The sequence below is a fragment of the Callospermophilus lateralis genome, chromosome 7, assembly GCF_048772815.1.
Source record: "Callospermophilus lateralis isolate mCalLat2 chromosome 7, mCalLat2.hap1, whole genome shotgun sequence".
NCBI lineage: Eukaryota > Metazoa > Chordata > Mammalia > Rodentia > Sciuridae > Callospermophilus > Callospermophilus lateralis.
Window position 1 is genome coordinate 9,327,582 of NC_135311.1, and position 21,859 is coordinate 9,349,440.

At 55.0% G+C, this 21,859-nt stretch overlaps 1 protein-coding gene across 2 annotated transcripts in view; it reads left to right on the top strand.

Moving 5' to 3' along the window:
* Kirrel1 (kirre like nephrin family adhesion molecule 1) overlaps positions 1-21,859 on the top strand; it is a 99,770-nt gene that overhangs the window by 60,224 nt on the left and 17,687 nt on the right. For both annotated transcript variants that reach the window (XM_076862316.1, XM_076862317.1), the window contains exons 2-3: positions 17,947-18,096; positions 19,709-19,858. In XM_076862316.1, coding sequence (XP_076718431.1) covers positions 17,947-18,096; positions 19,709-19,858 — 300 coding nt within the window. The remainder of the gene's footprint in view (positions 1-17,946; positions 18,097-19,708; positions 19,859-21,859) is intronic.

Consider the following 21,859-nt stretch of genomic DNA (forward strand, 5'->3'; position numbering starts at 1 on the left):
AGAATTCATTTTCCAGCTCCAGCAGGGCGGCTGTGAAATATGATTTCTAAAGTGTTAATAATGCATCACGTTTAGATAGCACTTTACATCTTCCAGAGCAGCTGGCTGGGCGGGGGGCTGACGGCTTGGGGTTGGGGGCTGACGCCTGAGTCTCATCTCCGGACTTCTCTTGTGCAACACATGCGTACTCCTGGGTGCCTTAGCTTCTGTTCCTGGAAGAGGGAAAGGCATCATTCAGTCTTCGCTTTCTGCCTGAGAATGGAGGCGTCTCCCCTTCTACCAAACCTGTGTTTCTTATCCACAGCGAGAGCCACTGGTTCCCGAAAGCCTTCCTAGAGGGATCCGAGGAGAAGAGGAGATGTGTGATGGCTAAGATGATAACCCCAGGTCTCCCCATCGTTCCCACCCCAAACCCTCTGCCCTTGACATTCCAGCATATCCAGATACCGCCCCCCCCCCGACTCTTTGGAGCAGTTGGCCCCCTGAAAAGTAAAGAGTAAATTCTGTTTTCGTAGGTTAAAATCACATTAGTTTTCAGGTGACCTGGATTTCTAGTTTCCAGGAGTCCTGCCTCTGCCACCAACGCTCTGCAGTGTCGTTGGACCTCAGTGTCCTCATCTGAAAAACGAGGCCATTGAAGAGGTGGTCACCAGGGGCTTTCTCTAACCTTCTTTGATGACATTGCTACTTCAGACAATTCCTGAGTGGATTATCAGGGAAGAGAAGCAGCTCTTTGATAAGCATAGAATTGCCTTCCCGTTGATTGATTTCACAGGGCAAGTTGGGGGGATGCGTTTTTCTCAAGAGGTGTCTTGACTGCACTCTGTCAGGACCCCAGAGATGACTGGTGTGTCTTCAGCTCTGTCTGCGACCTGTGGATCTGGCCCAGAGTGGATGCTCCCAGAGGGCCAGGCCTGGGGGCTCTGTAATTCTGTTTGCACTTTGTCCTGCCCCTCGGGCTAGATAGTAACGGGGAAGCTTTTTGGTACTCTGGATGCGGACTCTTCCTCCTGGCTCTCATCCCCTCTGGCTTCCCTTGCTTCCTAGGAAGACAATTGCTCGCCAAGTTTTCCCAACGGGCTGTGCTGCCGCTGCTGTGGAGCTGACACTAGAGCTGACGAGTTATTAAAAATCCTTCATTATTATTCTGTACTGTCTCCCTCCCCCCTCCTTCCCTGCCCTGCCCCAGGCTTCCGAGGCCCATGGCTGTCAAGGAGAAATGCCTGGAGGCCCCTAGCCCAGAGCAGAGGCAAGCTTTCCCACCCCCTCCCTCAAAGTGGCCCCCACAGATATTGGCAACCGGCCGGAGGCGATGGGTCCCACTCAGGGCCAGTGATGGTGACACCGGGGTTCCTGATCCGATTTTCTGCAGGACTGGGATCAGAGCTAGTGTGGGTGCTCCGGGGCTCCAAGGTCTTTATAACAAGAAACAGTTGGAAGCCAGGAGGGATTTTTCCGTCTCCAGGGATCCTGGTTAGGGAGACATCTCCTAGGTAGGCACGTTCCAGACGACATCTGGGACCCGCTGCTTCATCCCTTGGGGAAAGTGTGACAGGCTAACTCCATCATCCCGCTCCCTGAGCTGGGGGTCCAAACTCAGCTCATCCATCACACGTCCTCATAATCAGATTTGGCTGCAGCAAGAACAGAACATAATACTCGTCGGATCCTCTCCCAGGCGCAGCAGTGACAGGTCCTAAGAGATGTGGAGAACCAAGAGATGTGGAGAACCCTGCTCCTCGGAGATGTGAGAGGGTGGGCGGGGGCCTGGAGGCAGAGCTCCCTGCTCCAGAGTCGTGGGGCAATCAGAAAGAGGCTCCAGAGCAGCTCAGCACCCTGCACAGCACCCTCCCCACTCCACAGCCTTCCTGGGCACTCTGGAAAGCACGCCCTTTGCCAAGGATCTGGGCAAGGGGTCAGGCTTTGGGTGATAGATGTCGGGCTTTGGAGTCTGTTCACTTCTTTAGCAGATGTCTGCTCCAATTTGCCTCCTCAGGCTTAATTCATTCTTATTACTGTCTCGAGTATCAGGTTCCTTTGTCCTGGGGTTCATAACCTTGGACCAGCCCCCAAGCCCATGTTCAGCCCCAGTTTCTAGGACCCAGCCACTGGGAATGGGATAAAGGGGCAGAAAGCTTGGGTGGCTGGGTGAGAGGCAGGTAGGAGCATCCATAATTAGTCTTGGAGAGTTCTGCGGCCTGGGTTGAGTTCTGCCTCCACGGGTTGAGTGGCCACCTTTTGTTTGTCTCTGCCCTAAGGGAATTCGAAGGTCTGCATCTATCCCCAAGTGTAGGGACAGAGAAAAACTGGGGTTAGAGTTAGAGGCAATAAGATTGGAGTTAGGCCCAGTGGCCTTTAGGGTTAGGGTGGGGAATAGTCAGGGATTTGGGATTGGCTAATGCTAAGTATGAGGACGAGAGAGGCAGGTGGGGTTGGGCTGGAAGCAGGGATTCCTGGTAAGGACCGAGGTTAATGGTTTAGGTCACCATTTATTCCCTATGCATCTGTGGGTCACTTATTACTGGACCAGGCTCCGAGGGGACTTTGCACGCTTTACCTTCAAGAGGCTCGCATTCTACTTGACCTCTGGGGCTAGAACGATCATCAGGGTTACTCTGGGCTTGGACGCGGTGCTGGGGTTGAGTTTGGGGGTGGAGGGGAGGTTGCTGTTTGCAGTTGGGATTGGAGTAGGGAGGCCGGTTAGTTGTGTGGAGCCATAAGGGCTGGTGTGCAGTTCCCCGGTAGGTTCTTTCCTCCAAGGCTCTGCTCCTCAATTCTCTCCTCCCAATGCTTACCCAAGCTTGTCTGTGCTGTCTAAGGCTTCCTGGACTTACTGGAATCCGTTTAGTGACAGCGACCATCTGCCACCCCTCCTGGTGATCAGCCCCTTCCCCTTCCTTCGCTGGCTCCTCCTCTGCTTTTCCCAGCGGGGAGTCTGCATCCTGAACTCCTGGAGGAGGGGGGTGCTGTCCTCTCTCACAGCTCAGCTGGTGGCGGGCGTCTGTGACCTCACCCCTCCCTCTGTATCCTCTGTGGTCTCCTTCCCCTCCGCAGCTCTGGTTCTCCCACTCTGTCTTTCAGGCATGGGGGACCTTCTGGCTTGGGTGACTTGTGAGTCCTCACCATTCTCTGGGGAGCTGGCCTCTCCTAGGTTCCCCTTTGGCCTTTCACGCAACACCTCCTTCCCGCTCCCCCTCCTTTCCCCTCTCACTCATTTCCTGGGTCCGGGCAGAAGCCCCCTGCTCTCTGGTTTGGGTGGGCTCTTCCTCCGCTGTTCTCTCCCTTCAGAGGATACCCCCACCCCAGTCGGGCCTCCTCTGCTGCCTGTGGGTCAGAGGAAATTTCTCATCCTCTCCCGCTCCTCAGTTAGAAGGGACAGGGCCCTGGGAGATCCTTGCCCGCCCCGTCAGGAGCAAGGGATTCTGTTAGGAACAGCCACTTGCATAGGCTGGGGACATGGAGGAATGCCTGAGTAGGGGCACGAGGCCCTGTCACTTCATTCAGGTAAAATAGCATGAGTCCCAGGTTGTCCCCAAGCCCAGGGTGTCAGGGGTGACAGGATGAAACACCAGGATCAAGAGTGGCATGCATGGGGAGGGAAATTTCCAAGCTCTCCCACCCCCACCTTCCCTTTCTGAGAATTCTGTGCATGAACCCACTGAGGACCTGATTCCGGCAGGGTTCCCCGGGCCCTGCCCGCCCCTCAGCCTTTCCCACGAGAACCCGCCTCCCGTCCATCCACCAGAAAGATCTTGAGCTTGATTGACTCTGATGCCAGGAAAGGCCGGGGCTGCTCGTTGGCATGCACGTCACCCTGTCCCCCTCTCCGGGAGATAATCGAGGGGGAATATTGGCTCATCCGGGAAACGAGGTGCTAAATTTGTTGTGAGATTGGTGTCACAAGCAATCAAAGGGAGCCTCTCCGCATGGAGGGCTGGGCAGCGAAATGAGAAATCATTAGGCAGAGACCAGGGACAGCAGAGGTGGGGGGAGAGGACACCTCCTCCCCACTGCCCCGGAGGAGCCGTGACGCGGGGAGATCAGAAATGGAAGGAAGGAACCAGGGATGCAGAGAATGTGTGAGAAGGAAGGGCAGGCGGCTTCCTCAAGCTTTCCCCTGTCCCTGGGTGTCTGCATCCTCATGGCCGCCGTCCCATCAAGCACCCCTCTGCAGCTTTGTGTGAAGCTTCTGGCTCTTCCTCTGATGTCTGGGCTGTACTGAGACGGAGATGTACTGGCAGAGGACAAAGAGGCAGGTGAGCAAGGTTGGTGAAGTTTTGGGGTGAGCAGAACAGTTGGGAAAGACATGCACGAGAGGCTGACCAAGGCCCAGGCTGGAGTGAGGCTGGAGTGCCTGGTTTGGATGGGAAAGGAAATCCAGACCCTCTTGGCTGCGGCCTGAACAAAGGTGGTTTGAAGACGCAAGACGGGAGTGGGTCTGGTGGGAGACAGCCGGGTGGCCAGCATAGGTACAAGAAGGTCGCTCTCCCTTTTGTCAACCTCTTGCCTCCTTCCAGAAATAAGGTCACCAAATTGCCCTGGCTTTCGTGTGCTCCGGGGTCTCAGAAACAGCCATCAAATCAGGGTGCGTGATCTTGACCAAAAAGCCTCCCATGGATTCTTGTCATGGCCTTGCAATTGGTCACTGCCACTCTGTCCCCCACCAACGTCCTAAGAACTTCTGAGGGTGCTTACGATGAATGGTTTGGGTCTTCCTGGTCCTCTTCTGCTCTGGGGGCAATTGTGTTCCAACTGGCAAGGGAACCAGGACCAGCAAACCAGGAAGGATCAGGAGAAGATTCCAAAAGCCCAGAGTTCCCCACGTGGCTTCTCACCCCGGAGGCATCAAACCTGAAGCCCTACCTCTGGGCCCTCCCTTCCCCGGGAAGGCCGCTGCTTCTGGAATGCCACCATATTGAGCCCCAGCTCTTACAGCCATTAATTATGGAGCCTCCACTTCCAGACTCCCTGAGCTCCCTGCTGCAAATTAACATTCCGTGCCCCTTGCACGGGTAGAATGAACCAAGTTAGATGGATCGATTCCGCAGCTGGTTGGAGCTGCTTTCACTTGACGCAGGATTGATCCGGGTGACCCCAACTTGGGGCTTCTAGAAGCGCCTTTGCAGGAAATCTTTTTAATGGAGATTAATTGGAAAAGCCTAGCATGTCCTGGATATAGGCAGAAAGTGTCCTGTTTTCCCTTTTTGATGACTACGTAGCGATATTTGTGTATAGATGTGTCGTAACACTCGCATGCTTACCTAGGCAGGTGAGGGCCGACCGGTACACATGTACCCCCCGACCCTGCCACGCACACACCCACCCACCACCAGCAGCAGCCTTATTCCTTCTGATTCTTCTCAAACCTATCCCAGACCTTACCAAGTTGACACATGGCTTTTGCAAATGGCATCAGTCTCCACTTTTCTCTTTCTGAATGTGGACTTCTCTGTCTATGAGCACTGTCCCTTAATAGCTCAGAAATTTCTGGACAGCAGAGACTGAGGAATGCCCAGAAAGAGAGAGGGTTGAATGTTTAAAGATGTCTGATCTTGTTTCCAATTTCTTGATGTGCCCGAATCCCAGCCACTTCCAACTGCTCACTGGACTTTCATGTCCCCATGTCTTGGCTCATGCTGCTCCCTTTGTCTGAAAAACCCTTCCCCCAGCTCTCTGGCTGTTGAAGTCCTTCTTGTCTTCAAGGCTCGATGCAGTTCTCTTCCGTAAGTGTCTATTGGTTGGACGTTAATGCACATAAATACGTAGACCAAGAAAAGCCACCAAGCGTATGGCTGTAAAAAGAACAGACAAAGGCCATCCAGGTCTGGGTCCTAGCCGCAGGGATGACCGGTTTGGAAGACAGGTGACAAAGTGCAGTTTATTTGACCATTCAACAAACTCCATTAAGATGTCCATTCAACGAGCCTACATTCAGGTTGTAAGTCCCTGTATCCACACTTACAAGGTATTTGGGGCCAGGTGTGGTGGCACATACCTGTAATCCCAGTGAGGCAGGAGGTTCATGAGTTTGAGACCAGCCTGGGCAATTTAGCAAGATCCTGGTTTTTGTTTTTGTTTTTGTTTTTGTTTTAAGGCTTGTAGGGGGAGCTAGGGATGTAGCTCAGTGGTAGAATGATTTCAAAAGAGTATTGAGGGGGTTGGTGCTTCCACCTTCCAAATCAGGGTGCTTGCCCACCCTGATTTCATCCTCAACATTGGTCACTACTGCATAGTGTGACACTGAAGAGCTGCTTTTTCATCACTTAACTGGTTATTAACTCATGTCCCCTGATGGGACGCAAGAGCAGGGACCCAACCTCCTGTTAATCCTGCATGCCGCAGGCCCATCCCAGAGAGCCCAGTGTCTTGCCTACCAAGACACCACCAGACTGAGCGATTCCTAGGATCCCAAAGGCTGTGTTTCCTCAATTCCACACTGCTGCGCATACCCCGTGTCTTCAGAGAACACTTGTCCCTTCTCATCGGGATGACTCCTACTCATCTGTCAGAGCCCAACACAGATGTCACTTCCTCTAGGATTCTTTTCTTGACCTTGGGCACTTTTCTCCATCACGGTGCACATCACACTGTGTTGCTTGAATATTTGGGGATGCCTAACGGATGGTGGGAGGACTGCTTGCTGTGCTTGCCTTCACATTCCAGGGTCTGGGACGATGCCTTATATGTAGTAAGCACTCCATATCGGTTACATGAATTAATGTTCATTAAATTGAGTTGACTTTCTCTGTTTTATCCATGAATCAGTGCAGATAACAGAATAATAAGCATTTATTGAGCTCTCATGGTGTGCAAAGCTCTATTGTGCCAGTCATTTTACAACTTGCACAACTAAGATCACATCTATTGCTGCCAGGAGTTTACCATTGAATCATCTTAAAAGGAACCAGAATAAAATACGGGATAGCTACCAATGAGACTACAGGTCTACACAGGTACTATTGGGTTGAAATTTCTTGGTTAGTTGCTGTGGGACACAGATTCTACTTACAACTTTACCTTCAGTTTCCAGTTAGATTGTGTTTTGACCAGTTATTTCCCCTTCAAAATGCTTCTGTTTAGAATTCTCTCCTTTAAGCCTCAAGTAAGTCCACCTTGATTGAACGAACTGTCATGAATTGATTATTTGATTGGGCATATGCCCAAAGCAGGAAGAAAATGTATGGATGTAAATAGAATCATAATGCACCATCATTGAAAGGGATCCTAAATATCATTAAGAGCCCTCTGGAGCGTGACTGCCAGGTGGTCATCCAGCTTTATGTCGGACACCCCATAGTAATGTGGAGGGCACACCTACCCGCTACTTGAAAGTTCCTATATGAGTAAAACTATCTGCTCCCTGGGATCTACTGTCACTAACATGTGGCCTGCGGTTTGTATGGAAGGTGCAGTCCTGGGGCTTGGGGACACACCTGGGCTTGTAAAGTGTCTGTCAACTCTGACGTTCACAGAGGCACTAGAGGAGAGCCAGGTGCCTTGTGGAGAGCATTCGTCAGAGCCCAAGCCTGTCCCCATCCGTGTTGCTCACCTGGCTCACGGGCTCAGACGGAGCACCTGGAAGTGCCAGAGAAACCTGCAGAGTCACCTGTGACGATGGTTCTAGATTCTGGAAGGAGAATAATATCTACACCTGGATCTTTTTTGATGGAGAAGGTGGGAGTGGGGCTAGGGTGACATAAAAGCTCATGTAGACGTAGAGAAGTGTCCTTAGGAGCCTGGTATCAGAAGACCTGGATTTCCTCCTGGCTCTTTCAGTCCAGCGTAGAGGATGCTCTCACCGCTGCCCAGAGCTTCCCGGATCTGTTTGCCTTGAGGCTGGTTTATTCAGGAGACTGCGCCTAAAAGTACCAGGAGAGCTGTACTGGGGGGAGCTGGGCCCAGCCTGAGTTTCTTCCTGGGCTCCGAGCCTGTTGGAGGGGACTCCGAGGTACCATTCTGGCTCCACTCAGGCTGGACTTTGCAGCTCAGTTCATAATAGTGGTAACTAAGAACTTCTAAGCTGGAGGAGGGACACTTCCATAGCAAACTGGCGCTGTCTTAATAATGGAGCTGCGGGAAGGGGGTGTGCCCATCCGATGAGGGCGTGGCCAGAGGGCGTGGCCCTGGTGGAGGAGGGACAGGGGCCAGGGGCCAGGGGCCAGGGGCCAGGGGCCAGGCGGGGGGGGGGGGGGGGGCGGTGTGTGCCCTGGGAGAGGCAGGAAGGAAGGACATGGAGGGGTAACTGACTTCGGGTCCAGCCCCTGGGGGCTGCTTGCTGGAGGGAGAGGCTCAGTGGGACCAGGACCAGCCTTAGCTTGTGGGAGAGGCCGGACCCTGACCTCGGTTGCCTTCTACATTGATCCCGACACCTAGTACTAATCCTCTCATAAACCCTCCATTTCCCAAGGATTCCGCTCCTTTTCAAGACCCTTTAAATGAGGCCGGAGACCCTCCACCCTGTGCTGCAGAGGCCCAGCCTCCGGGCCTCTCACCTTCACCTCCCTGGGCCTCTCCAGACGGTCTCCTTGCTCTGTGGTTCTTGATTCTCGGTTCTTACTTTTTACCCACCTTCCTTCCTTTTCCTCCACAGTTCTTCTCTCAAGGTCCCTCCTTCGGTCCTTCTTGGACGGCAGGAGCAGTGTCCCCCCTCCCCCCCCCCCCCCCCCCCCCCCCGTGCAGAACAGGCTGGGGCTGTGCCCTGTCTCTAGGGAGGGGCCTCAGTCACTGAGACGCTGCCTCAGAAGCCACTAGGAATGTGGGGACATGCCCACCCCAGACACCTCCTTTCTCACCTTCCTCTGTCTCTTCAAAATAAAGGATTGGGGATCCCAGGCCCTCTCCTTCAGGTCTTCCCCACCCCCTCCTTTTGTACTGTGGATTGAACCCCCAGGGACACTCTATCCCTGAGCTGTATCCCCAGCCCTTTTCATTTTTTATTTTGAGATAGGGTCTCCCTAATTTGCCCAGGCTGGCCTCAACTTGAAATCCTCCTGCCTCAGCCTCCCTATCTGTCCCTTTCATACCTTAGTGCCCTTAGCTCATCCTTCTCTTTACTTCCTTAACTGACCTTAAAATGATCTTTTGTAGCTCCTTTCTCATTCCTCCTTCCACCAGCTCTTTTTTTTTATCTATTTTGCTCTCTACTCTCTAATATGCCTTCTTTCCATCTTTTCTCTGCTCTTTTTGTCTTTTATTTTGTGTGTGGTGGTGGGTGGTGCTGGGGATCGGACCCACGGCCTCCGGAGCGCACCCGAGGCACGTGCCCTGCTGCTGAGCTCCAGCCCTGGCCCTCCTCTGGCTTTGCATCCCTTCCCCTGTCCTGCACCTCTCTGTGCGCTCTGAGACAGAAGGAGGCGCTGTGGTAGGCTCCTCATCCAGCCGCTTCCATGAGGTGAGGCAGATGCAGGGTCTTGATGCAGGGGGCCAGATGCGCCCCCTTCTTGCCTGTCTCCCTCCCCCAGTCTTTGCCTCTCCTCATCTCTTGCAGCCTTCTCCATCTCTGTCCTAATTTCCGTTCTCTTTCCTCTTAGTCTCGCCTCCCGGATGCGCTGAGTCCTGGGCTGCCCCCTGCCTGCCCCCCACCTCTCTTCCCTGGCCCACTGTGGCCCGATGGAGATTCCAGTTTTCTGCAGAACCGTCCGCCAGCCTGCCACCCTCTCCTGCTCGCTCGCGCCTGTCATACCTGCTGCAGCCAACCTCTCTTGGGCTCACCCTGCTATTGTCCTTCTCATAAAACATTCTCAAGGTCCCCTGCCAGGGCACATTTGCATAGAGCTGTCAGCTCAGGTCTGGCCCAGGTGCCTGGGGGTTGGAGGCCCAAACGGGGCAGGTGGGAGTGCTTCCAGCTACACCTGCCACTCTTTCCATTGGAGCTCAGTGTCCTTGTGAGTACACCTGGGCTGGCAGGTGGCTCCAGCGACCCTGGCTTGCCTGTCCTCTCTCCTCCACTCACCCGCCAGGAGCCAGTGGGGGGAGTGTGGGGAGCTCTAATGGGACTCACAGAGGAAATCAGTGGCTTCTCTTTCTTGCTCGGATGCCCCATCCAGGACCTCTCTGCCACTGCCCTATTGTCACAAACCCACAGGCCTCCCTCTTCTGTCCTTGTCTGAAGGGGACAGGACATGGGACTGAGTCCTTAGGAGTACCCTGAAGTCTCCCCGCCACCCCAGTATTAGAGATCGAACCCGGGGCCTCATACATGCTGGGCAAGCACTCCACCAGGGAGCTACGTCCCCACCTTTTTATTGTCTTAAAGTAAGTTGCCGAGGCTGGCCTCAAACTTGCAGTCCTCCTGCGTCAGCCTCCCTAGTAGCTGGGATTACCTGAGTGAACCACCCATCTTTGGGCGTCAGAGCTGGAAAAGTCCTTGGGAGGCAAGTTACTCAGCGCCTCCCTGTGACCGTTTAAGGAAGCCGAGATCCAGAGGAGAGCTCCCCTCCCCAAAGTCACACAGCTGGTTGGTGACAGAGCCAGGACCAGATATGCCCGCACCTCCTGACTTCTGGCTCAGGACACTCTTCCCCCCCCACACACACCAGGGCTGAGCCGGCCCATCCCCCTTGCCTCTTTCAGGGCTCAGTTCCTTCCTTTTGAGTGACTAATCCACTGGCCCAGGCTAGTCAACCCAGTGGCTCTGTCCCTGTGAACCCCAGCCAGCCCCTTGTCTGCTCAAATGGAAAGAAACCAGGCCAGACTGTGGCCACTTGTAAAATCCCATCTGGTCCCTGGAAAGAGTCCCCTTTGGCCGTCCTCCCTGTATCCCCGGCCTTAGAAAGGGACATCGGGGTGCTGTGGCCAAGCAGGTTGGGGTGAGGGAGGAGTAACTGGGTCCTGTGCCTGGGGCTTGGGCTTCCAGAAAGGACGGAAGCGACGTTCCAGGGCATCTGAGCTCCCGGCTGCCTGGCGTCTTTTTCCGCTTGCACCATAGAATGAAGCCCGAGAGCTCTGGTGGGCAGGGGCGTGGGGTGAGGTTAGTCCTGGAGTATCTGGACTTGCCTGGGGGTGCTGTTTGTCATTGGGGATTCTTCATCTGATATACAAAGTGCCTCACCTCTACTCAGACAGTCCTCTGAGCCGGTCAATGGAGTTTCCTGACCCTTGAAGTCTTATCTGTCAAAGGAGTCGCTTACAGCCTCTAAAGACAGTCACATCAGATTTTTGACATGATAGGACTCTGGGCTGGGCCCTGTAGAAGGGGTCAGACCGGACCCCTCCTGCCTGGGCAGCTGGGAGGGCACAGACCTGCCCAGGGTTTCTGCCTTTCTCTCCTTAGTTACTCTGCCCAGCGCCAGCCCAGCACTCCTCTCCTCTCCTCTCCTCTCCTCTCCTCTCCTCTCCTCTCCTCTCCTCTCCTCTCCTCTCCTCTTCTCTCCTCTCCTCTCCTCCCTCCTTCTCTATCCAGAAGTGTCAATCTCTCCTCTCCTTCCCCCTTTGCTGGCCCAACCCAGAGAAGTGAAATCCTCTTTTCTCCATGAGAATCCAATGTGAGGGGCTCTCTGGCTGTTGTATTTTTCATGGAGCAGGAGAGGAGTGACTGGGGGTGTGGGGAGTCCGGTGGGGGTAGGGGAGCGCGGAGATGTGAGAGGAGAGAGGGAGGGAGAGTGGAGTGTGGAGAGATTTAGTTCCATCTGAAAGCTGTCGGTGCGAATCAAAGGCTTCCCTTTGAACCAGCAGCAGGATCTGCTGTGGAGAGCTCAGGGACTGCTCCGGCCCAGGGGGTTCATTACTGCTCCTTTGATAAATCCGGGGAGACAGGGCCTGGCCTCCACCATCCTCCTCTCCTGCCGCCCTGCTCCCTGGATTCTCATGTGCCTGGCCCCACTCCCTCTCCAGTCCTGAGCCTGGCAGGCAAGGCTCTGGGAACACGACCGCAGGGGCACCCGTGCCAGGACACAGAGTCGACGGTGCCCGTGGGCAGAAGCAAATGTAGACTTGAATGTAAAGGTGCAGGAGGTGCAGCTATGGGCGTGTGAATGAATGTGTGTGCGTGGGTGTTGTGATACACATAGGCCCAAAGGAAGTGCGGGTCTAGCCGGGCACCGTAGAGCACCTGTAATCCCAGCTGCTGCTCCGGAGGCCCAGGTGGGAGGATTGTGAGTTCAAGCCTAGCCTTGGTGACTTAGCAAAACCCTGTCTCAAAATTAAAAATAAAAAGGGCTGGGGATATGGCTCAATGGTACAGCACCTCTGGGTTCAATCTCCAGTACAAAAAAAAAAAAAAAGTGCATGACTGTGTGAAACTGTAAGCATTTCCATCCCATAATAGGTTTAGAGGCTACTTCCTAGTTCTCAATTAAATCTGGGATTTGAGGGCTGGGGATGTAGCTCAGTGGTAGGGCTCTTGGGTAGCATGCACGACACACTGGATTTGATTCCCAGCATCACAAAAGCAAACAAAATAATAAATAAATAAATAAAACAAATGAAATCTGACCTCTCAGTCCTCCCCAGGCTCAGTGGAAACAGGAGATGTGTTCAGGCACAAAGTTTAGCTTAGCTCTTACCCCAGGGCTGTGGGGGTGGAGGGGGAAGTTGGAGAGGAGAGCTGGAAGGCTAGTGTCCCTTGAAGGTCAGTGTTGAGAGGGGGCAGAAGAAAGAAAGAAAAGGGGGAAGAGGGGCGCAGTGCCGCACGCCTGTCATCCCAGTGGCTCGGGAGGCTGAGACAGGAGGTTCAAATCCAGCCTCAACAACAGCAAGGTGCTAAGCAACTCAGTGAGACCCTGTCTCTAAATAAAATACAAAATAAGGCTGGGGACGTGGCTCAGTGGTTGAGTGCCCCTGAGTTCATTCCCTGGTACGGAAGAAAGGAAAGGGGGGACAGAGCGTCCCTGCTCTCTGTGGCTCCCAGGGATGGGATGGGATGGAGGGGGACAGAAACACAAGGCTGGGTAACTTTTCATCCAAGGTGAGCTGTGATAAGTGCTAGAACCTGAAGCCCAAACAGTGCCTGGGAGAATGGAGGAGGAACTTCCAAGTCTGAGGCTAGAAGAGCTCTGTATTACAGAGTGGGGCACGGAGGGCAGGAGTTCACCTGAAACGTCCTTTCTCCCCCTGGCACGCACCACGTCCCCATCTCTCCACCTGCCTTCTTTGCTTTGGCCCGGGTCTGTGTCACTTCATGGGCATCTTTGCACACGGATCTCACGTGGTGCCTTGGGAGAGCACGTGCATTTTCCAGCCTGAGTTTTTTCCAACCCGGGGCTCCATTTCCTTCCTCTGGTCTCCTTTGCTCTCCCACTGAGTGTCTGTGTTTCTCAGCATCATTTGTGCCTCTGTCGGCCTACCCCTTGGGCCATGTGCGTGCACATGCGCTCCTGCCGGGTGTGTGGACAGCTCCGTTTTTCTCCTCCTGCCTTCGCGTTGGCTACTTAAGAGTTCTGTGGTGTTTCCTGAAGACAGGGGCGGAGGACATCAGAGCAGGCTGGAATTCACTTACAAACATGCGCAGAAGCAGGAAGGCCCCCAGGTGAGGCCCTGGATTTGTTGCTGTTTAACAGGAGGATGGTCTGTTTCCCTCTCTGTCTGCAGTCAGACCCTCTGTGGTCCCCCCACCTACCTTCTGCCCCACTGACGCTTCCCCCTGCAGCCCACAGTTTCCCTGCATTGCTGTTGGGTGCTGGTTTTATTTCCTGGAGTGCATACAGGCGCAGATTGGGAGTAAAAATTGAATCCAGGTCCAGGAAAGACCCTGCTCTGGAACAGATGGCACAAGGCAAGGTGCTCGGGACGTTGGGAATGTGTCTGGACGTGTGCATATGCCATGTGCTAAGCCATGGGTTCCGGGTCCATGACACCTCCACACTCAAGGACATACAGTAGCGAGTGCCCCCTGAGGTGGCCAGGCCCCTCTACCCTTCCTACCTGTCTGATACGGGCACCCCCTGTTCACTTTCCAGATGTTCCCTTCCGCTCATTCACCCCCAAGACTCTGTCCTAGTCCTGCCTGAGCACTGTTCTTCCTCCCACTGCAGAGAGGGGGCTGTCTCCTCCTGTTTGTTTGCTCCTGACTCTGGGTGCCTCCCCAGGTGGGGTGGGGGTAGGGGATGACAAATGCCTGATGTGGAGTGTGTGGGGCAGAGAGAACAGGACATGGTGAAGTCATACTTGGGGCTTTCCCGTAATCATGAGCCAGTGTGGGTACTACCTGGCGCATTTGGACTTCATCTCACTCAGGGGCTGTTTGGGGACCAGAAACCCTGCTTGTGACGTGCAGGCTCAGATCTAGGTAACCTTCCCATGGACTTAAATTCTGGAACCGCTTCATTTCCATCTTCTTTGGAATCTCTGCTGAGACCCTTCTTTCCAGACTCCGTTGTCTTGTCAGGCCTAACCCCCAGTGAGATTTACTTCCAAATCCCCAGAAAGACAGATAATCACCACCTTCTTCATCCTGTGCCTGCTCAGGTTTGGGGTGGGGCGGGGCTCCAGTTGTCTAACTGCTCAGGGTCATTAATGACAGTAGGTATTGTTCAGAGGGTACACCCATGTCTTGGAGGAAATGAAGCTTAGCAGGTCAGTCACTTGGCCAAGGTCACCAGGTTAGGAAGCCCCAGAGGCACAATGTAAACCACATTCTCTTTCCTACACTTGGCTCCTAGGATTTGAGCAGAAAGGGACAGTTGCAGTCTCTCTCAGACCTGTCATCCTGCAGGTGAGCAAGTGGAGGCCCGGATGAGGGAGTGTTGTGCCCAAGGACACTGGACTCCTCACTTGTGCAAAACCCATCTCCTGACTCTGAATCCAGGCACTTCCCACCTCTGTCCTGTCGCAGGGTCAACCGCCACCTCGCTCCAAGTGGACAAGGAGCCAGCTGCTCACTGTCCTCTGCAGATTTCAACAAGAGACCAGAGTGACCAGGCACCATGCAAAAAAAACTAGGGATGTCAGTTCCATCTCTGAGCCAGGGCTTACTGGCCACTCCACTCTTAAGCCCTTCACGGGGGCTCCAGGGGCCATGGGAAGGAGAAACGTGAGTGAGGAGAGTTTGCAGTATGTAGCCGCTCTAGAGAAATGCGCAAGGATATGAATAAATTTGAATAATAATGAGGGCAATGCCTGAATTAATAATGCTGGCTGCTCACCTGACCCACCCTTCCCCCAGGAACTCAGCACCTGCCACCCTCATCCCTCAAAATGTGAAGGAACCTTCCTTCTTAAGGAGAAGTCAGGACGCAGGGGTGAGGAGCAGCTCACGCATGTGGGAGAAGGACCCTGTTTCTCATTTCCTGGTCCGCGGCCGACCCAAAGGGCTGAACTGGCGCACTTGACCAAGAATGAAAAGGCTGCGTGAGATTATATTGTCCTATGGCCACCAACCTGCTTCTCAGCCACTAATCTGGATGGATGTCCAATGTCCAGGGACTCAGAGGGAGGACATGTTATGCCAGATTCGTGGGACCCCAATAGACCTCCAGGAGCCGAATCCGATGCAATCACACAAGGGTCTTTATTGCAAGCTCCAGCCTGGACTCACAACCATTCCCGACACAGCAGTCCCAGGGAGTGAGTCCCGGTCCTTTCTTCAGTGAGATTTTATAGGTTTTGGGGGGATACTCTATGCGTCACTACGTCACACAGCAAATCATTCCATACTGCAGGAAAGTCAAACAACAACTCTAAACATTGATTAGCACATTCACTGATGGGAACAAGTTGGGTAGGGGTGATAGGTTAGTACAAGAGGGGGATTCCTTTGAACTGATTGGTTTAGGCCACGGGGGGTGTCCGTGCTGAAGTACATGGTTTCCCAACATGTTATCAGCCACCATAAACTACTGGGAGGGTTATCTGGCATCTCAGGTATTTTCCCTGTCTCATGCTGGTTGGTGGCTGCTAGGGGATTGCTATGGGTCCTCACCTAGCCTGACTGAGTCAGGGACACCTGGCGCAGCAGATCTCTCCTGTTATTTGTAGATAAACAACTCAGCAGGGTGGGTATGTGCCTAGGAGTGCTCTGTGGGTATTTTCAAGGACAAAGGTCACGCCCCCTTCCTTGGATAGGCTTTGCTCTGAGGTAGAGGCTGGTTTCTCAAAAATGGAGTCACATCAGTTTCTCAGACAGAGCATGGCCCCTGGCCTTGGGAGAGAGGTTCCCATTCCAGAAGAACAGATGAGGACCCCCCCCACCTGTTCCCCTGGGTCTCCTGGCACACAAGACCGTGGGCATAAGCCCTGATAGCATGAGACGGGAAGCCCTGGGGGCAGTGCCGTACCAACAGGGCTGGGCCTGGGACTAGCTGGGATGGCCACGGAGCCCAAGGATGAGTTTAGGAGGCTTCCTGGAAGTGGGAAATGTGGAGCGGATTTGGGAAGATGGGAGAAAATGGGGCTGGAGGAGAAAAAAGAAGAGAGAGCGCATGGGCTAGGCCCGGGGTTCAACCCAGCAAAAAAAAATGGAGGGGATCAGATGGATTGTGGGACTGGGGTTACAGTTGAGCAGCAGAGCTCCTGCCTAGCACACTCAAGGCCCTAAGTGCATTCCCAGCACTGGAAACAAACAAACAGGAAAACTAGCGGTGTCCGCAGTGGCTCAGAGAGAGGTGCTGAAGTGGAGAGAGGGTGAGTTCCATTCCTCTGCAAACCGAAGCAATGGTAGGTAGGTCAGAAAAAATTGGGGGAAGATGGGTTTGGAAAGGATTGGATTCGGGGATTTGGGACTCTGCAAAGACTTGGGGAGCTAGCAGGGACAGAAGAGGGAGGAGCCCCTGCGTTCTGGGGAAAGCTGATGTGGTCACCTTGGTGTGATTGGGAGCCTGGCAGAGAAGCCCGAGACCCTCCCTCTGCGGTCCTCTAGCCTCTCTGTCCCCTCCTGTCGTCTCCTTTCCCCCCAGCCCAGCTCCTCCAGCTCTGCGAGGTGCCCAGGGCTGTGGGGCCGACCAGCGATGGAGCGAGCCCAGCGATGGAGCTAGCGGGTGGGTGGGAGCAGTGGGGGAGAAGAAACCCGCAATCCAATTCCCTGCTCCATTTAGGCTCCACAATTAAAGGCAATTACTCTGCAGTTCTCTAATCAAATGCTCCCGGCCGAGATGCCAGCCGGGCAGCCATGTGTAGCTCCGGCAGCCCGAGGGAGAGGGGAGCACAGTCACACGGCCTCTCGGCTCTGGCGGTGCAGAAGCTGAGTATGTGCAGGTGTGTCCGTGGGTCCACCCTCATGGCCCTGTACTTGGCCAAGGGGTAAATACATGGATCAGGGACAGTGTCCACTTTCTTGTGGATCTAGTCTCCACCCAGGGAGCTTCTGTGCCCACGCATGGCACGTGGACCCGCCTGCCCTGTGGAATCTACCCCTCTGCACTTGCTGCCTGGGGGATCGTGCCTGGCACTGTTGCTCACATGTTGGCTCACGCCACGTGTCTAAGAAGAGTCATGGTGGTGTATGCGTGTGTGCGGATGGGCCTAGTCCCAGGGACCTGGTGGGGGTGGAGGGGTGGACGGCAGCGTCTCCAGGGGCTTTCATTATCAATGCGTCCTGCATGAACTTGGGTGTGTGGAGGGGCAGTGGGTGGGGTCTTAGAGGAACAGCCCAGGACCTGCAGGACAGCCACCCCAGCCCTACCGGGAACTCACTGGGTGCCTGTGATCAGATCCTCTTTTCCCTGGACCTCCATGTCTGCCTCTGCAAAATGAGAGGGCTGGGCCAGACCCATCTCTAAGGCCTTTACGTAATACTGCACCACTGCTGTGATTGCTAATCACCTCTGAAACCCGCTCCGAAACTCACTCCCGTGGGCCGCTGAGGGAGAGCGGAGTAGAGGGCAAGCTCAAGACGTCTTGGAAGGATCGGGTTGGTGCTGAAATAGGACAAGGGAAAGAAGGTCTCCCTCCCCGGCCTGAGGCTGTCTCCTGCCTGCCTTTTCTTCGGGTGGGTGGGTGTGGGAGCCCGAGAGGGGTGGCCTCTTGGTTGAAGACCCCCTGTTTCCTAATACAATGCCCACTTTGGCTTCCCAGGGACCCAGACCCGCTTCAGCCAGGAGCCAGCTGACCAGACTGTGGTCGCCGGACAGCGGGCGGTGCTCCCCTGTGTGCTCCTCAACTACTCTGGGATTGTGCAATGGACCAAGGACGGGCTGGCCCTGGGTATGGGCCAGGGTCTCAAAGGTGAGTGGGACTGCAGGGCCACCCAGCTCCCAGACAGCCCCATCTGTGCCGCGATTCCCACTCCCAGCTTAGACTCGTGGACTCTCCTCTCTCCATCTCCTCCTGAGCTTTGTCCTGCCCACTCTGCTGCATCTCCGACTATCCTCCCCACTGTGGAGGCTGGGGAAAGGCAACCCACAGCCTGGAGATCAAGGGAAACCAGAGACCTCTGATGAGACGGACAGACAGACAGACACTGAGGTGCTGCAGGCCGACAGGTCAAGCAGGAGATGCTGGGACAGAACCGTCACCTGTCTGCTGGCAAGCTCCAGCACTTCCTGTGTCCTTCAAGTGCATCACACAGGCTGCCTCCGCTCCCCCACCACCACCCCCAAACACACACACTCGGGCCATGTTTGCCAAAACCTCATTTTAACATCAGCCCGAGCACTTATTCAGTTATTCACTCAACAGGCGTTTATTAAGCACTGGCTATGAAGCGAGTGTTGAGAAAAACATAATGATTCAGTCAGAAGCAAACAAACCCCAAATCCTCCTATGTTCCCAAGCAAGTCAAGAGCCTGTGGCAGGGCCACCTGACAGAACAGGTGAGGAGCCAGGCTAGCAGGGCTGTCCTCCTGCCTTCACCACCTGCCAGCTGGGTTTTCTAGGAGAGTCACCTCCCTTCACTGAGCCTGGTTCACTGCAGAGTGAAACAGGCCTACCTGTCCCTTTTGAAGGTGTGCCTGCCTTCCAAGTGCACCTGTAGGTCTTGCAGGCAGGAGAGTGTTGGCTGTGGAGTACTCTCGTGGCCTCGGGAGGGGCTGTGTGTGCTTCTCTTCTTCTTATTTTCGAGGGGGTTGAGACGACTTGCTGTGGATTCCAGGGAGGGGAAATTGGTGTGCAGCAATCTGTAGGAAGGGTTTGGTGCATCTATCGATGATGGAAAGAGAAACCAGGAGAGAGGAAGAGAGAGAGAAATCAATAGATAGGGAGTGAGAAGAATCGATAGCCTCTGGACAGAGGGAGATTGTGGGAGGGGGCGGGTGGTGGGAGGCCAGGGGAATGGGTGGGAGGCTGCAGGAGGGAGGATAAGGGAGAAGGAACCGAGAGGACCCCTGAATTCAGCCATCCTCCTGGCAAGGAAGCAGGCCTCTGCTTAGAGGCCCCTGCAGGGGGCTGGAGGACCCTGCCTGGCCCGCACCTCCCCTGGTGAGTGGCGGGGGCAAGACCCGGGCCTGCCTTGGGCTTCCCGCTGCCTTGCCAAGTCCCACAGAGGCGCCCCCAGTGAGCTCATGTCTGTGGTGCCATGCCCTCTATTCCCCTCTCCCCCTCCCTCCTCGCCCTGCGGCCTGCCTCTCCCCCTCTCCCTTTGCTATCATTATGAGAGACATTTGTCTGCAAACAGCTTCCGAGATTTCATCTGCTCCTGCTCATCTCCCGCTTCTGCTCCCCGCCACCCCCGTCGGCCCCTCCTTTCATGGCTCCCAGTCTCGCCGTGGGGGGTCCTGACATTCTGGAGTCTGGCACTCCATGATGTCACCTGTCCACGGTGGCCCGGGAGAGGGCAGAGCCAGACGTCCTGACCGGAGATGAGATGTGGGGCTGGGTCTCATCCTCTCTGTTTCTGCAGCTTGGCCACGGTACCGGGTTGTGGGCTCTGCGGACGCCGGACAGTACAACCTGGAGATCACCGATGCCGAACTCTCTGACGACGCTTCTTACGAGTGCCAGGCCACGGAGGCCGCCCTGCGCTCCCGGAGGGCCAAGCTCACCGTGCTCAGTAATGACCCAGGGCCCCTCGGTGCCCCACACCCTGTCTCTCCCGCTCTCCCATTCCCTCTTTGACTCCCCCCGGCCCAGCTTCTCCCTCTGTTCCTGGCCTCATCCCCGCCCTACTCTCTCCCTGGTTCTCTCTCTACAACTCCTTCCTTAAATGGCTTCCCCAATCCAAATGCAGATGAAGGCTTCTAATGGCCTCCATTGGATCAGTTCAGTCAAGGAAGGCTTCCCAGAGGAGGAGAATATTTAGGGGGCTGGTAGCCGGGCAGGTTGTGTGGGCTTCTGCTTCATCTTCTGCCCAGGCCACTCCAGGGACCCAGTCCCACCTCAGGACATCATGCCACGGAGACAGGGCTCTCCTGAAGGGAGAGGAAAAGTGTGGGGTGGTGGTCAGAGAGCTTCCCCCTCTTCCCTTCCACCTGTCTCGGTTGCTTCTGATCCCCAGCAATGGCCCTTCTAGCCATGGCTGCCTCCTCCCTCTCTCCCTTCTCTCAGATTCACCTGTGCCTCCTGGGGACCAGGGAGCTGGGCTGGAAGAGTAGGCCTGAGGCTGGGCCCCAGGGGGCGGGGGGCAGGGGTCCTGCTGCCTCTGGCCCAGGCGGTAGCTTCAGGAGGGCTTGCCTCTTGGAAGCCCTGCTCCCAACGGGGGCCCACAGGGGAACAGAGCAGATGTCCCTCTGTGGTCACCCCTGGGGCCATGTGCATTATGAAGGGACTCTCCTGCACGGAAGCCCAGGAATGAGACCAGCCCCGCAGTGCCTTTGCCCCTCTCTCCCGGCCTCCCCCCTTTCTGTCTCCCCATGTCTGTGGTCTGTAGGTGCCTCGGCCTCCCTTCTGCCTGTCTCTGGCTTGGAACCTTTCTGCCTGTGACCCTCTGTTCCCGTGTCATTGATTTTTGTCCCTATCTCGTTCCTTCCTCCAGATGGATCTGTGCCGCTCCCCTCTCTCTTCCCTCCCTGTAACCAGAAATCCTTGAAGTGGGGGGGGGGGGGGCTCGGGGGAGGGGGGCTCAGGGTGCTTTCTTATTTTGAGGGGAGAGGCGTGAGATTGTGACAGGTTGTCTGGGTGGGCTGCTGGGAGGCCCGAGACCTGGGTCATTTGGATCCTAGAGAGGTCACGACCCCTGGGCATGGGGTTTGTCACCCATAATGTGGCACAGTGACGCCGGCCTTTTTTAGCAATTGCCGCCTCGCTGCTCCCTGCACAGGGAGCTGTAAACTGTGAAGATGCGCCCGAGTGTGAGGTGTCAGGATAGGCAGGCGAGGACCGAGGAACCCAGCAGCTGGTTTCTTCAGATGGAGAGGCCCCAAAGGACTAGGATTCAGGGCTGGTTGGTGACTTGCTTTTCCTCTCTAGGACTAAATCAGGAAGAATAGCCAGGAGCAGGGTGGGACCCCAGAGCAGGAATTAGAGCTAAGCACAGGATGCCAACGTGTCATCTTGCCACCCTGGACAGGACACTCCAAGGGAACCACGGTTTAGGGGAATCCTTCCTTCCTTCACCCTCCCTAACTGCCTCTGTTTTGGACCCTGGAAAATGCTGCTTCTGCCCTGGACAACTCCCATCCTAATGAGGGGTCCTGATACTCTTCACTTCTCTCTCTAGCCTCAGGACAGAGATGGAGAGTTAGAGATGAGGAAAATCCAACTAAGCAAGGGTTTCTAATGGCCTCCATTGGGTTGGTTCAGTCAAGGAAGGCTTCCTGGAGGAGGAGAATATCAAAGGGAGCCCTAGATGCAGAAGTGCCTGGTTCAAAACCTTGTAGGTCAATGAGGGCACGCTGCCTGAGCAGGGACACTGGCTTATGGGAGGATGGGGTCAGTGTTGGGTGGGGTCTTGCTGGTCTGGCTTGAATGTATGATCAAAGCAGAGAAAGGCCCTAAGAGTCAGAGAGCCAGGCTGGGGATACAGCTCAGGGGGTAGAGTGTTAGCCTTGCATGCACAAGAGTTCTGAGCCCTGGCACCACCAGAAAAGAAGAGAGAGAGAGAGTATGCTGCCTG